At 44.4% G+C, this 14,367-nt stretch overlaps 1 protein-coding gene across 4 annotated transcripts in view; it reads right to left on the bottom strand.

Annotated features, from left to right (window-relative positions):
• Nucleotides 1–6,833: 6,833 nt before the first annotated feature.
• The window catches only part of ACSM5 (acyl-CoA synthetase medium chain family member 5), a 31,503-nt gene continuing 23,969 nt past the window's right edge, over nt 6,834–14,367 (bottom strand). For 3 of the 4 annotated variants that reach the window (XM_017953241.3, XM_017953240.3, XM_017953242.3), the window contains 4 exons: nt 10,279–10,406; nt 10,091–10,190; nt 7,863–7,982; nt 6,834–7,425 (listed from right to left, as the gene is read on the bottom strand). In XM_017953241.3, the coding sequence (XP_017808730.2) occupies nt 7,324–7,425; nt 7,863–7,982; nt 10,091–10,190; nt 10,279–10,406 (450 nt within the window). In that variant the 3' untranslated portion in view covers nt 6,834–7,323. Of the gene's footprint in view, nt 7,442–7,862; nt 7,983–10,090; nt 10,191–10,278; nt 10,407–14,367 lie in introns of all 4 variants that reach the window. The other variant, XM_003916624.5, reaches the window with a different exon arrangement.

Genomic DNA, 14,367 nt, shown 5'->3' on the forward strand with positions numbered 1-14,367 from the left:
TGTGAAAATGGCCATACTGCCCAAGGTAATTTACAGATTCAATGCCATCCCCATTAAGCTGCCAATGACTTTCTTCACAGAATTGGAAAAAACTGCTTTAAAGTTCACATGGAACCAAAAAAGACCCCGCATTGCCAAGACAATCCTAAGCCAAAAGAACAAAGCTGGAGGCATCAAGCTACCTGACTTCAAACTATACTACAAGGCTACAGTAACCAAAACAGCATGGTACTGGTATCAAAACAGAGATATATCATCACTCGCCATCAGAGAAATCCAAATCAAAACCACAATGAGATACCATCTCACACCAGTTAGAATGGCAATCATTAAAAAATTAGGAAACAACAGGTGCTGGATGTGAAGAAATAAGAACACTTTTACACTGTTGGTGGGACTGTAAACTAGTTCAACCATTGTGGAAAACAGTGTGGCAATTCCTCAAGGATCTAGAAATAGAAATACCATTTGACCTAGCCATCCCATTACTGGGTATATACCCAAAGGATTATAAATCATGCTGCTATAAAGACACATGCACACATATGTTTATTGCAGCACTATTCACAATAGCAAAGACTTGGAATCAACCCAAATGTCCATCAGTGACACACTGGATTAAGAAAATGTGGCACATATACACCATGGAATACTATGCAGCTATAAAAAAGGATGAGTTTGTGTCCTTTGTAGGGACATGGATGCAGCTGGAAACCATCATTCTCAGCAAACTATTGCAAGGACAGAAAACCAAACACTGCATGTTCTCACTCATAGGCGGGATTTGAACAATGAGATCACTTGGACACAGGAAGGGGAACGTCACATACCGGGGCCTATTGTGGGGAGGGGGGAGTGGGGAGGGATAGCATTAGGAGATATACCTAATGTAAATGATGAGTTAATGGGTGCAGCACACCAACATGGCACATGTATACATATGTAACAAACCTGCACATTGTGCACATGTACCCTAGAACTTAAAGTATTAAAAAAAGACATATGTGTAAGATTGTGCATGTTTGTGTGCATGTGTGCCTACACGTTTGTCAGTACATGGATGTATGTGAGACTGTGTATGTGTATGTGTGTGCAAGTGTGTGTAGAGCTGCATGAGCAGGTGTACAGGTGTTTATGCATACTTACATGCATGCATGTGTGTTGGTAGATGTGGATGTGTGTGAATGTATGTGTGCGAATGTGTATGTAATTATGTGTGTGTGGATGTATGTGAATGTATGTGTGCAAATTTGTAATTATGTATGTGACTGTAGTGTATATGTAGCTCTGCAGTTAAGTGTACGTCTATATATCTGTTTATGAGTTTGGCATGTGCATAAGACTGACTGTAAGTGTAAGTGTGTGTATTCATGTGTGTGAGTGGTGGGGGGCTAGAAGTGTGACTAGATATTTGTGTGTGCTTGCATGTGTGAGTGTCTATGTGTAGTGGTGGAATTGCAGATGTATGTGTGGCTGTATCTATATTTGTGTGTGTGTGCATGTGTCTGAGTGTGTGTAAGTCCTAAATAGCACTCACAGTATTTACAATGGTCTGAAAACCCCTCTCTGGGTGGTCCTTTGCACCTGGCCACTGGGGACACTGCCAAGTCATGATGCTGGACTTTGCTGAGTGTCTTTTCCTTTCGGTTTTACAAATTTTGACCTTTAGACACATTTCAGGATAGCATATTCTACTGGGAAATCTGTGAGGTGGAAAATCAAAATTTTCCTGATGACTGTTTAAAAAGAATAACGGCTAGTTCATGTCTTCAGTGTTTTATAGATGTGCTCACATGTAATCGTAACAAGAACTCTACAGGAGTGGTATCCAGCGCCTCATTTTATAGATAAGGAAATTGAGGCTCAGAGAGGACGGGCGACTTGGCTAAGCTCCCACAGTTGGTAAGTGCTACAACAGGACTCAAATCTAACGTCAAAGTCCAGTGTCCTTCTCATATGGAACACCATGTTTCTGCAAAGAGGCATTTTAAAAGAAAATGATTTGAAATAGTCACTGTTGGAGGCTGTGCGCAATCAACTGACCATCTCTGTGTTCCTAGAATCTGGCCCACAGTGGGGATTCAATGTTTGGGGAAGATAGAAACAGTGCTGGAGTTTCTGGGGAAACGTTGGGAGCAGAACTCTGTGGTGGGGGGCTCAGAATTTCCCAGGGCAGGGGGTTTTGAGTCAGGAATCAGAACCACCGCTGGAAAAACAGATTTTCTTTATCACGCTCTACCTCTGATCATCTCAGGAAGTTTTTGGTGGCCTGGGTGGATGGACCCAAGGTTTCGGAAGCAGCCTGAAGCAAGAGACGATGCCTGAGAATTGCCATCAGGAGACCCATTTTAAATCTTAGCTGTACTACTTACCAAATGAGCACACACACTGACCTGCTGTGCCTCAGTTTCCTCCTGTACAAAATGGAGATAAAAATAGCATCTATCTGGTAGGATCGTGGTAAAGCCTGAGTGAGACAATTCTGGAGGCTTCTCACTTGTCCTGATGCCAGAGGGGTATAATGCTGCACCCCTAAGCCTCTAAGACATGGAGAACAATGCAAAGTGCTAGATTTCTGCAAAGCCTTATGTTTGATCTAAGAAACCTGTTCAAAAGTATCCATGTGCTTCAGGAGATAACTCTGCCTCCGCTTCTCACTTTCAGAGTTGGGGACTGCATCTGACAAGTGGCTGTGGTTTCGAGTCTCTGGAGTCCCATTTTTTTTTCTCTTCCGTGGAGTTTGTTTGCTGCAGTTTGAGGAGCTAAGGCATATGAGAAATACCAGGTACATAATTAGTGCTTTGGAAAGAAACTGCTATTTCCATGATTATTGGGAGCTTTCATGAGGCAACTCACCCAGAGACCCCTTGCATGAAGGTAGGAAACTCATCGGTCGTCTGGGGTGCGGGATCTTACTGTCCCCTCCGGAAAATGGGATTGTAGACTGAGTAATAGTAACTAGGAATAACATTTGTTGGTTGGGCGCGGGTGACTCACACCTGTAATCCCAGCACTTTGGGAGGCCAAGGTGGGTGAATCACCTGAGGTCAGGAGTTTGAGACCAGTCTGGCCAACGTGGTGAACCCCTATCTCTACTAAAAATACAAAAATTAACTGGGCGTGGTGGTGCACGCTGGTAGTCCCAGCTACTCGGGCGGCTGAGGTAGGGGTGATTTACCACATTGCACAATAGGAGACTGGGCTCTTTCTAGCTAAGGATTATTTATCAAAACCAAGATAAATACTGAAACAAGAAAAATAAAATTAAATTAATAGCTAACATACAAGCATCACTACCCAATAAAAGCTGACACCCCCCCAAATTCTGATGGACATAGTGGGATTGGAAGGAGTATGAACTTTGAGAGAAAATCTTTCTAAACATGATGGCAGAATGATAGAAAGGAGTGCACAGCAATGGAAAGGCTTGGGAATGTAGGTCTAGCCTAACATTCCAGCCCCCAATATAGAGATGTGGAAAAAGAGGCCTACAGAGGGAAAGTCACCTGCCTGTGTACCAGATAGAACTGTTAGGTTTCTATTAGGAATTTTTCAGTATTCAAGAAAAGAAACAGACACATTCATTTGGAGAGAAAAAAAGAGGTGAACAGTCTTCAGGTGTAATTCTTGCTTGATGCCTCTTCAGCTCCCTATTCCCCTCAATTAGTATCTTATTTTTCATTCATTCATTCATTCAATGACTATTTACTGATACCTACCAGGCAGCAAGTCCTGACATTGGCACTGGGATGACAGACAAGACTATGATCTAGCCAATGATTTAGAAGAGTCCACAATCTACTAGGAAAGACAGACAAAACAAACCTAAAATAATAAGCAATAGCAATGAGCTATGATGCCCATGAAAGAGAATGTTAAATGGGACTTCCTCTGTTTTCTCAGAATCTTGGCTGAAGCTCCAAGTGAAGACCATGGAAACACAACCACAGTTTAATGAGAGGGTGTCACATGACATGCTCAGAAGTAATCCCAACCTGACTTTGGAGCTTCACTCACCTCCAGCCTGTATATGACAAAAGGCTACTGATAAAGCCAGCAAGTGGGTTTGATGGAAGGGAATTGTAACCGCCCAGTGGGTTCACCTTGCCCACTGCCTAGACAGAGCTGATTTATGAAGTTTCATTCTGTTACCTAGGCTGGAGTGCAGTGGTGTGATCTCAGCTCACTGCAACCTCTGCCTCCCGGGTTCAAGCAATTCTCTTGCCTCAGCCTCCCGAGAAGCTGAAATTACAGGCGCACTCCACCACACCCAGCTAATTTTTGTATTTTTAGTAGAGACGAGGTTTCACCATGTTGGCCAGGCAGGTCTCGAACTCCTTCCCTCAGGTGATCCACCTGTCTCGGCCTCCCAAAGAGCTGGGATTATGGACGTGAGCCACTGCACCCAGTTCAGGGACTTTTTTTTTTTGAGATGGAGTCTCGCTCTGTCGCCCAGGCTGGAGTGCAGTGGCGCGATCTGGGCTCACTACAAGCTCCGCCTCCCGGTTTCACGCCATTCTCCTGCCCCAGCCTCCCCAGTAGCTGGGACTACAGGTGCCCACCACCACGCCCGGCTAATTTTTTTGTATTTTTAGTAGAGACGGGGTTTCACCGTGTTAGCCAGGATGGTCTCGATCTCCTGACCTTGTGATCTGCCTGCCTCGGCCTCCCAAAGTGCTGGGATTACAGGCGTGAGCCACCGCGCCCGGCCCAGGGACTTTCTTATAGAATCCTTCCTGATACCCTCAGCCCCCTGAGTCTTGATCAGTCCCCCCAGTCTATGTCTTAAATGTATTCTTTTCTTCATGGCATTACAATTGTACATTTATTTGCATTATTCTGTGATAAATAATAATGACCTTCTTACTAGACTCAACTCCACAAGGGTTTGGGCTGAAATGTGTTTCCCCAAATTCTTATGTTGAAGGCCTAACCCCAGATACCCCAGTTTCTCCCAGTACCCCAGATTGTGACTGTCTTTGGAGACAAGGTTTTTAAAGAGGTGATTAAGTCAAAGTCAGGTCATGAGGGTGGGCCCTAATCCAATCTGACATAACAGATGTCCTTAGAAGCAGAGGGGATTGGGTCCCAGACACACATACGCAGAAGAAAGATCACGTGAAGACAAAGGCAGAAGTCGGCGATCTACACACCAAGGAAACGTCCTCAGAATGAAATCAAGCCTGCCAACCTCTTATCCTAGACTTCCAGCCACCAGAACGGTGAGGACTTTAATTTCTGTTGTTTAAATGGCCCAGTCTGTTGTACTTTGTTATGGCAGACCCAGAAAACTCACATAGATAGGGACTAGGCTGGCTTTAGTGTATCACTGCAGTCTCAGAGCTCAGTACTGAGTAGGTGCTCCCTGAATTTTCCCTGGAGGATGTGGCGGTGCCAGGGGTGGGGTCGGCAGCACTGGGATTGCGTCAGTTTCCATCTGCTGCTTTTCCTCCAGGGTTGCTCCCAGAACCACCCTTTCCTGTTTGCAGGCCTGAGCCGTGGCTTCAGGTCCTTATGCCCCTCCTGGATAAGACTTTGTGATGGTTAATGTTAGGTGTCAACTTGACTGGGTTAAGAGTTCCCAGATAGCTATGAACATTACTTCTGGGTGTCTCTGGGAGGTGTTTCCAGGTGATACTAGAGATAGAGTCATAGACTAAGAAGATCTGCCCTCATCCACATGGGCAGGCATCATCCAATCCATTAGGGCATGAAGAGGAGAAAAAGGAGAAAGGACGAATTTGCTCCTTCATTTTGGGCTAGAACACCTGCGTTTTCTCGTCCTCAGACGGTGAAGCTCCTGGTTCTCGATCCTTTGCACTCGACAGGGAGTTATACCATTGGCTCTCCTGGTTCTCAGGCCTTTGGACTCAGATGGAATGGGCCTTCCTGGGGTCTCCAGCATGCAGATGGCAGATGGTGGAACTTCCCAGCCTCCAAAATCGAGTGAGCCAATTCCCACCATAAGTCCCCTCTCCTATGTCTGTATATATACTATTGCTTCTCTTCCTTTGCAGAATGCTGACTAATACAGACATAATACAGCAGCCTTTGGGAATGATGTGTGAGTATGTGGAGGAAGAACTAGACCTGAAGCAGCATGTGCTTTCTTTAACATAACTTTTTCGTTAAAATAGTTGCATGTGCTTAGTACAAAAACTTGGGAAATACAGAAATGTAGTGGAAAAAGGAAGAAGAAAAACTACCATCCATTATTTTCTCTCCCTCCCTCCTCAATCTCCAGGAAAATGACAATTAACTAGTTTCCCCTTTATTTTTCAGAGTTGGGATTCTCCAGTATGCAAATATTTTTATTCTGATTTTTAAAATTAATATAGCTTACACTTTTCCCAAGACATACTAAACTGCTCTTAAATATTTCAATGGCCACATTATATGTTATTGAGTTAATGTACTACAATTTTGTTAATCATTTCCTTGTTGTTTGGATGTTAGTTTTTTGTTTGTTTGTTTGTTTGTTTGTTTTAGTTTTAAACAATGCTGCGTGATCATCTTAGTGCACCACACATTTTCTGCATTTTGAGTTTTTTCTTTTGTGGTGACTTAGGAAGGTAGAATTTCTGAGCTAAAGGATATTGCCAATTTTTGTTTTTTTTTTTTTTGAGACGGAGTCTCGCTCTGTCGCCCAGGCTGGAGTGCAGTGGCCGGATCTTAGCTCACTGCAAGCTCCGCCTCCCGGGTTCACGCCATTCTCCTGCCTCAGCCTCCTGAGTAGCTGAGACTACAGGCGCTCGCCACCTCGCCCGGCTAGTTTGTTTTTTTTTTTTTTTTTTTTTTTGTATTTTTTAGTAGAGATGGGGTTTCACCATGTTAGCCCAGATGGTCTCGATCTCCTGACCTCGTGATCCGCCCGTCTCAGCCTCCCAAAGTGCTGGGATTACAGGCTTGAGCCACCACGCCCGGCGGATATTGCCAATTTTATGGTCCTGCATACTTTTACCAAATGGTTGCATACAAAGGATGGAGCCTTTACATTCCCACTGGCAGAGAATGAGTACCCACAAGTGCCCCACGGCTCCGGTAACCTGTCCTACAGAGGGAAATCTGAAGCTCTTAGTGAGACCAGTGGGCAGATGCTGAGCCTCCCCCGAGACAGAGGGAGAAGTCAAACCACCAAGCATTTGCTAGGCTGCGCAGCATCTATGTGGTCGGGGCCAATGATATTCTTTTGCTCTTTCCAGCATTGCGCAGTGATCCTGGGGATGCCGTTTGGAAGCTGCACGCCTTTGACATCTTTAGGGTTGAAGAGATGATGCTCCCTATGGGGGCTGACCAGTGATCCATTAGTTTCTCGTGGAGCCTTCAGAGGTCTACGGGGCCTTCCTGGGGTTGCACCTCATTTCCGCCACTCCTGACTTCGCAATTTACTCCTTTGGATCTTTCCAGAAACCGTCTTTGGCAGTTCTGAAACAAAGGCCACCTAGTGACCAAACACAAAACAAAACAAAACAAAAAACACTTGGAAATCATCATTCCTCAAAAAGACTTTTGTTTTGAAAGGGCCATTACTGTCTGCCTGTCCTTGATTCAGGGTTTCCCCCTACACTGCCAGGAGCAAAACAGCTGGAGCCTGGAGCACAGGATCTTTTTGACAGCATTTGAGCACCACCTCTTGTATCTGATTTATGGTAGGGATCAGGCTGTTCTTAGGGCAAGAACAAAATGTGCTCTGGGGAGAACCCAAGTGAAGAAATACAGAAAAAAACTGAAGCAGCAGCCAGGGTTACAAGTTTCTCCATATCCCCAGAGCCTGTCACAGGGCCTGGCCCTGAGTTGGGGCCCAGGCAGAGCGTGTCCATCTGATTTCCAGATCACTGTACCCTGGAAACCCTGAGGTTTACCTTCCTGGGGTATTTGTATGGTGCAGTCACCCTTTTCACATGCTCCTGGAGTTCCCGCGTTAGTGCCTCTGGGTCATGAGAGGAGTAGTCCGGAGTAAGGACTATAAATGCCTTTACCACCTGCAGCAAAACAAATACCCAGAAAAGATCAGACCTTGTATAACAACTCTTTTCTCCTTAAGTGACCCTTGAATAAGTGCCTACATTTACCTTTGCACCATGAAAGTTCTACTAGTTTTTTGGGCACAGCCAGTGACACAAACAACGTCAATTTTTCTTTTGCTGGCCTTTCCAGGTGTGACTACTAGGAGCATTGACCTTTGTGGGTTGATTTCAAACTCCTACCTATTTCTCAAATTCCTACCCACACTTGGAATGACACCATTTGAAGCCAACATTGCTTCTCTTAAGAAGCAAATATTTTGGAGAGAAGAGGTTCATACGCTCCTACGGCCATTTACTTCCAGATTTTCCTAACAAGGTAGGAAGGTATGGGTTTGAACAGGTGGGACTGAGGAAAATGCAGTCAATTTCAAGGGGAACGAGGTATTTGGGGGTCTGCATGGATGAACATTTGCAATCAGCAGACCCTGAACTGCACCACTTCTGTTCCAGACATTCCAAAGGACATTCTACACCTTGGGTCTCTCTGCCCACATCTTTCCTGCAGGCTGTCATATGCCAGGGAGGAGGAAGTGTCCCAGACTCAAGCACAACAAACAGAACACAGTTTCTGTTAGCAATGGAAGGTCACTCGGATGCTTATTAATTCCAGCATTCCTATCTGTTAACAGTATTCTATTAAGGGGTAGCTCACTGTCCTTGCTTACTTCCCACAGGGAGGAAGGCCACTATCATTTCATGTTCAGACAGACATGCTTTTAGGAAGAGCTTCCTCACTACTGTAACTACTAAACATTTGTTGGGCACTTTCTGCGCACCAGACTCAGTTCTAAGCACTGTACATGGATTAAGTTTGAGCACACAGCCATTTGTCACAATCCCAGTGAACTCATGGCATACAGAACGAGTCATACGTTTCAGGTGTGATTTCTTCAGCACACCAATGGGACTCCACACCTCCCTTATTCTATATTAACGGCCTCTGATTTTAGTGGAGAATCACTTGGTCAGGAGTGGCTGGCTAAAATGCAGATTCTCTGGGCTGCATTCCCAATCATTATGATTCCATAAGTCTGACTTTAGGTCTACAAATCTGTATTTTAAACAAGCATCTCAGATGATACAGTTGCAAGCAGTCCAAGAACCAGACTTTGAGAATCTCTCCTGCGGTCTTGATGCTTCTGAGAATGCAGGCTGATGTTGCACTAACTTTCAAAACGTAACTTGTGCTTTAGGATTATGTTGGATGTAAGCCAGTGAAAAGTAGCTAAGTCTGCCTGTAAGCTGATCTTTCACATACTATGTATTCCTCTGGGACCCACAGGAAGATTTCTCCTGACTGGGTGCAGTGACTCATGCCTGTAATCCCAGCACTTTGGGAGGCCAGAGCGAGTGATCACCTCAGGTCAGGAGTTTAAGACTCCAGCCTGGCCAACATGGCGAAACCCTGTCTCTACTAAAAATACAAAAATTAGCCAGGTGTGGTGACACATGCCTGTTATCCCAGCTGCTGGGAGGGGGGCTGAGGCAAGAAGGTCGCTTGAACTTGGGAGGCGGAGGTTGCAGTGAGCCAAGATTGTGCCACTGAACTTCAGCCTGGTCAACAAAGCAAGACTCCATCTCAAAAAAAAAAAAAAAAAAAGATTTCTCCTATGAAAGCCCAGCTTATTAAATTTGGCCCATCTTTCTGGTATATCAAGGTCATTTTGGATACATATTCTGTCCCTCTCAGGTTACAGCCATCAGCAAACTGTGACTGGTGTGCTTGCTATGCCCTCAGCTGCAAATAGAAAATGACTTTTTATTAGACAGGATGGATAACAGAGCCTGCACCTCCCCCTAAGATCTCCTGCCCCATAGCCAGCCTCTTTGGGACCCAGTTGTGTCTGCTAAAAAGCAAAGTGTTGGTGTTTTCCCGTTATGTCCCTTTAGAGAGTAATTGTATCTCTAAAGACATGAAGGCAATGTGTGTCTGATGGTGGCATTTCAACTTTGTGGCACATGGATGGAGGTGAAATACAGGACAATCTGAGCCTTCCTGCTTGTTCTGCTGGGTGCTAATAAGTACAGAAGCAGGAGGCTGTGTTCTTGGGTGCACTAGTTACCTCTCCCCTGATGGGGTCTGGGCTGCTGACCACGGCCGACTCCAGGACAGCAGGATGCTCTGCCAGGGCGCTTTCCACTTCAACAGGCCCGATCCGGTAGCTGGAAGGGAAAAACAAACTCTTCCAAGTGGACTTCCCTCAACCCCCATGAAACTTCAAAGGGAGGAGGAAAGTGCAGACAACTTGACCTTGAAGAATTGATCACATCATCATTTCTTCCCATGAACCAAAAGTAGCCATCCTTGTCCATGCGAGCTCGGTCCCCTGTGATGTAAAAGTCCCCTTGTTCTGATGCAGCTGTCTTCTCAGGATTGTCCTGAAAGACAAAGAAAGCCCGTGAAGGACCCTCTGGGAACAGCCGCTAAGGCCAGTTACTGCGCCCGTAGCCCCCTGTAGGAAGCTGGAGATCACTCAACAGAAAGTTCAGCAGTTCCTGAAGTCCAGGCTGCCCAGAGTTCCCCAATGGACAGGGAGCTATGGCCCTGTTTAGTTACGGGATTTCCCTCTTTTGATTGGAATCAACTGCCAGCGAATGGTTAAGGGCAACCACCCACCACCATCCTTAGAAGGGCCCCACAGGGCCACTGGCTGTGTTTTTTAGGACAAAAGAACACACGAATACTCTTTGCGCTTGGGAATCACTGAGGATAGAAAGCGAAGGGCTAGGCCAGGTGTGGTGGTTCATGCCTGTAATCCCAGCACTGGGGAAGGCTGAGGTAGGTGCATCACTTGAGGTCAGGAATTTGAGACCAGCCTGGCCAACATAGTGAAACCCCATCTCTACTAAAAATAAAAAAAATTAACTGGGTGTGGTGGTGCATGTCTGTAATGCCAGCTACTCGGGAGGCTGAGGCAGGAGAATTGCTTAAACCCAGGAGGCAGACGTTGCAGTGAGCTGAGATTCTACCACTGCACTCCAGCCTGGGCTATAGGGCGAGGTTGCGAGATTGTGCCATTGCACTCCAGCCTGGGCTACTCCAAGTAGGAAAAAAAGGAAGGGAAAGGAAGGGGAGGGGAGGTGAGGGAAGGGGAGGGATGGAAGAGAAGTGGAGGGAAGGGAAGGGAAAAGAAGGGAAGAGAAGGGAGAAAAGAAAGAGAGAAGAAAAGGAAGGAATGAAAGGTGGGAAGGAGGGAGGAAGGAAGGAAGGAGCGAGGGAAGGAGGGAAAGAAGGAAGGAAAAGAAAGAAAGAGAGAGAGAAAGAAAGAAAGAAGGGAAGGAAGGAAGGAAAGATGGAAGGAAGGACGGAAGGAAGGACGGAAGGGAGGGAGAAGGGCTCACCAAAAAGCCCATTGGTGTGGGGCAAGAGTAGAGGAAAGAGAAAAGCAATCAAACTCCGATTCTCAAAGTTTTAAAGAAAAAGCTACTACTCAGCAATAAAAATACATGAAAACACACAGATGACTTGCAGAAACATCATACTGAGTAAAAGAAACCTGACAGACAAATTTGAATAGTTAGTGATTCCATTTATATGAAGTTCTTTTTTTTAAAATGCAAAATTATTACATAGTGACAACAAACAATTTATCAATTGCTGGGTCTGGAGTGGAGAGGATTGGCTGTCAAGGGGAATAAGAGAGGATTTGGGGGTGAAAAATGTTCCATATTCGACTGTGGTGGCAGTTACACAGGGACGAATGTGTGTTAAAAGTCATCAACCCGCACATGTAACATGGGTGAATTTCATTGTAGGTAAATTATATCTCAATTCAACAAGTACCTTCCGAGAAAAAAGAAAAAATATAAGCTACCAATACCTAGAAATACATCTAGCACAAAATCTCTAAGATGTGTATGGAGAAAACTTAAAACTCGACACATTAAAGAAGATATAAATAAATGAAAGAAAGACTTAATCGACCTGGTGCAGTGGCTCATGCCTGTAATCCCAGCACTTTGGGAGGCCAAGGCAGGCGGATCACCTGAGGTCAGGAGTTCAAGACCAGCCTGGCCAACATGGAGAAACCCCATCTCTACTAAAAATACAAAAATTAGCCGGGTGTGGTGGTGGGTGGCTGTAATCCCAGCTACTCGGGAGGCTGAGGCAGGAGAATCACTTGAACCCAGGAGGTGGAGGCTGCAGTGAGCCAAGATCATACCACTGCACTCCAGCCTGGGTGACAGAGCAAGACTCTGTCTCAAAACAAAACAAGATAGACTTAATTAATAGAGATGTCAATTATCCCTAAGTTGTTTTATAGACAATACAATTCTAGTCAAAATGCTAGCAAACATTTTCCAAGGAACTTGACAGTTGATTCTAAAATGTAAATGAATGAGCAAAGGGCTAAGAATAGGTAAAACACTTCTAAATAAGTTGAAAAACAAGGATAGAGTCATTCTCCCACATATGAAGACTTACGGTAATGCTTTTGTGGATAAGACTTTATTGTATCAGTACGGAGACAGAGTAAGTGATCAAGGAAATACAAGAAAGTGCCAAAACCTAACTATGACTATATCAAACTTTCAAAAATTTATTTATTTATTTGAGATGGAGTCCCACTCTATTGCCCAGGCTGGAGTGCAGTGGTGTGATCTCAGCTCACTGCAACCTCTGCCTCCCGGATTCGAGCAATTCTCCTGTCTCAGCCTCCCAAGTAGCTGGGACTACAGTTGCCCGCCACCACACCCAGCCCAGCTAATTTTTATATTTTTAGTAGAGACGGGGTTTCTCCATATTGGTCAGGTTGGTCTCTAACTCCTGACCTCAGGTGATCCACCCGCCTTGGCCTCCCAAAGTCCTGGGATTACAGGTGTGAGCCACCACACCTGGCCTATATTACACTTTTATATCTGACAAAATTATCATGACAGATAACTGGGAAAAGGAGGATTTATTCAACAAATTGGTTTTTCATATAGAGAAAAATAAAATAGACCCCTATCTCATACCATGTATACATCAACCACAGATGGATTATAAACTTAAATGTCAAAAGCCGAACTATAAAACTGTTGGAAGAAACTATAGGTGAATATGTGTATTTCCTACCCCAAAGTTGAAAATGATTTTATAAGACACAAAAAGCACTATTCATAACACTTAAAAACTTAATGATTTGATGACATGGAAATAAACGCTTCTGTTCAATAAAAATAGCTTAAAGAAAGTGAAAGAAAGTGAAAAGATAAGCTACCACCGGGGAGGAAGATATTAGCAACTCTTATAACAAATGACCAATATAAAGAATATATTAAGAACTCCTGTAGGCTGGGTGTGGTGGCTCATGCCTGTAATCCTAGCATTTTGGCAGGCTGAGGCAGGTGGATCACTTGGGCCCAGGAATTCAAGACCAGCCTGGGCAACATGGTGAAACCCCATCTTTACAAAAAAAAAAAAAATTAGGTGTGGTGGCGTGTGCCTGTAGTTCCAGCTACTCGGGAGGCTGAGGTGTGAGGATTACCTGAGCCCAAGAAGTCGAAGTTGCAGTGGCCATGATTGTGCCACTGCACTCCAGCCTTGGTGACAGAATGTGACCCTGCTTCCAAAAAACTGTATTAAATAGTTGCATAATATTTCTGTGTGGTGGTGATATTAGCTATTTGAGCAAATTCCTGTGTTAGAAATTTGGGTTCTTTTTAAAAAATTTTTTCTCTCTTGTTTTTCTCCTTTTTGTTCTTTTTCTTTCTTTCTTTTTCTTTTCTTTTCTTTTTTTTTTGGCTTTTGTTCACAATGCTATAATATAATATAATCCTTTACATAACTAATTTCTGGTATTAGAAATTTAGATAGTCCCTCCACCTTTTTTATCTGTTATAAACAGCTAACACTATAACAAATATTTGTGCATTTGACAATTTGTTTCCCTAGGAAAATAAGCATATTCCTTATATGGGTTATAAAGTTGACATGGGCCTATTCATGTAACTGACATGTGCAATTCCACTAAATGGGAATGACCAACATGAATTTGAAATGTTTATGTTTATTGTGGGGGGATAATGAGCTTAGCTTATCAAAAAATCACAGAACAATTTTGGTTTGAGATTCTCTGCAATAATTTTCACATGTTTCATGATTCTCACAGAAGAGATTTAATATTTTTCTCTTAAGAATGAGCTGGGCCGGGCACTGTGGCTCATGCCTGTAATCCCAGCACTTTGGGAGGCCGAGGCAGGCAGATCACTTGAAGCCAGAAATTCCAGACCAGTCTGACCAAGGTGGCGAAATCCCGCCTCTACTAAAAATACCAAAATTACCCCGGTGAAATGGTATGCGCCTGTAGTCCCAGTTACTCGGGAGACTGGAACACGATAGTTGCTTGAGCCCAGG

Source organism: Papio anubis, chromosome 18, assembly GCF_008728515.1.
Source record: "Papio anubis isolate 15944 chromosome 18, Panubis1.0, whole genome shotgun sequence".
NCBI lineage: Eukaryota > Metazoa > Chordata > Mammalia > Primates > Cercopithecidae > Papio > Papio anubis.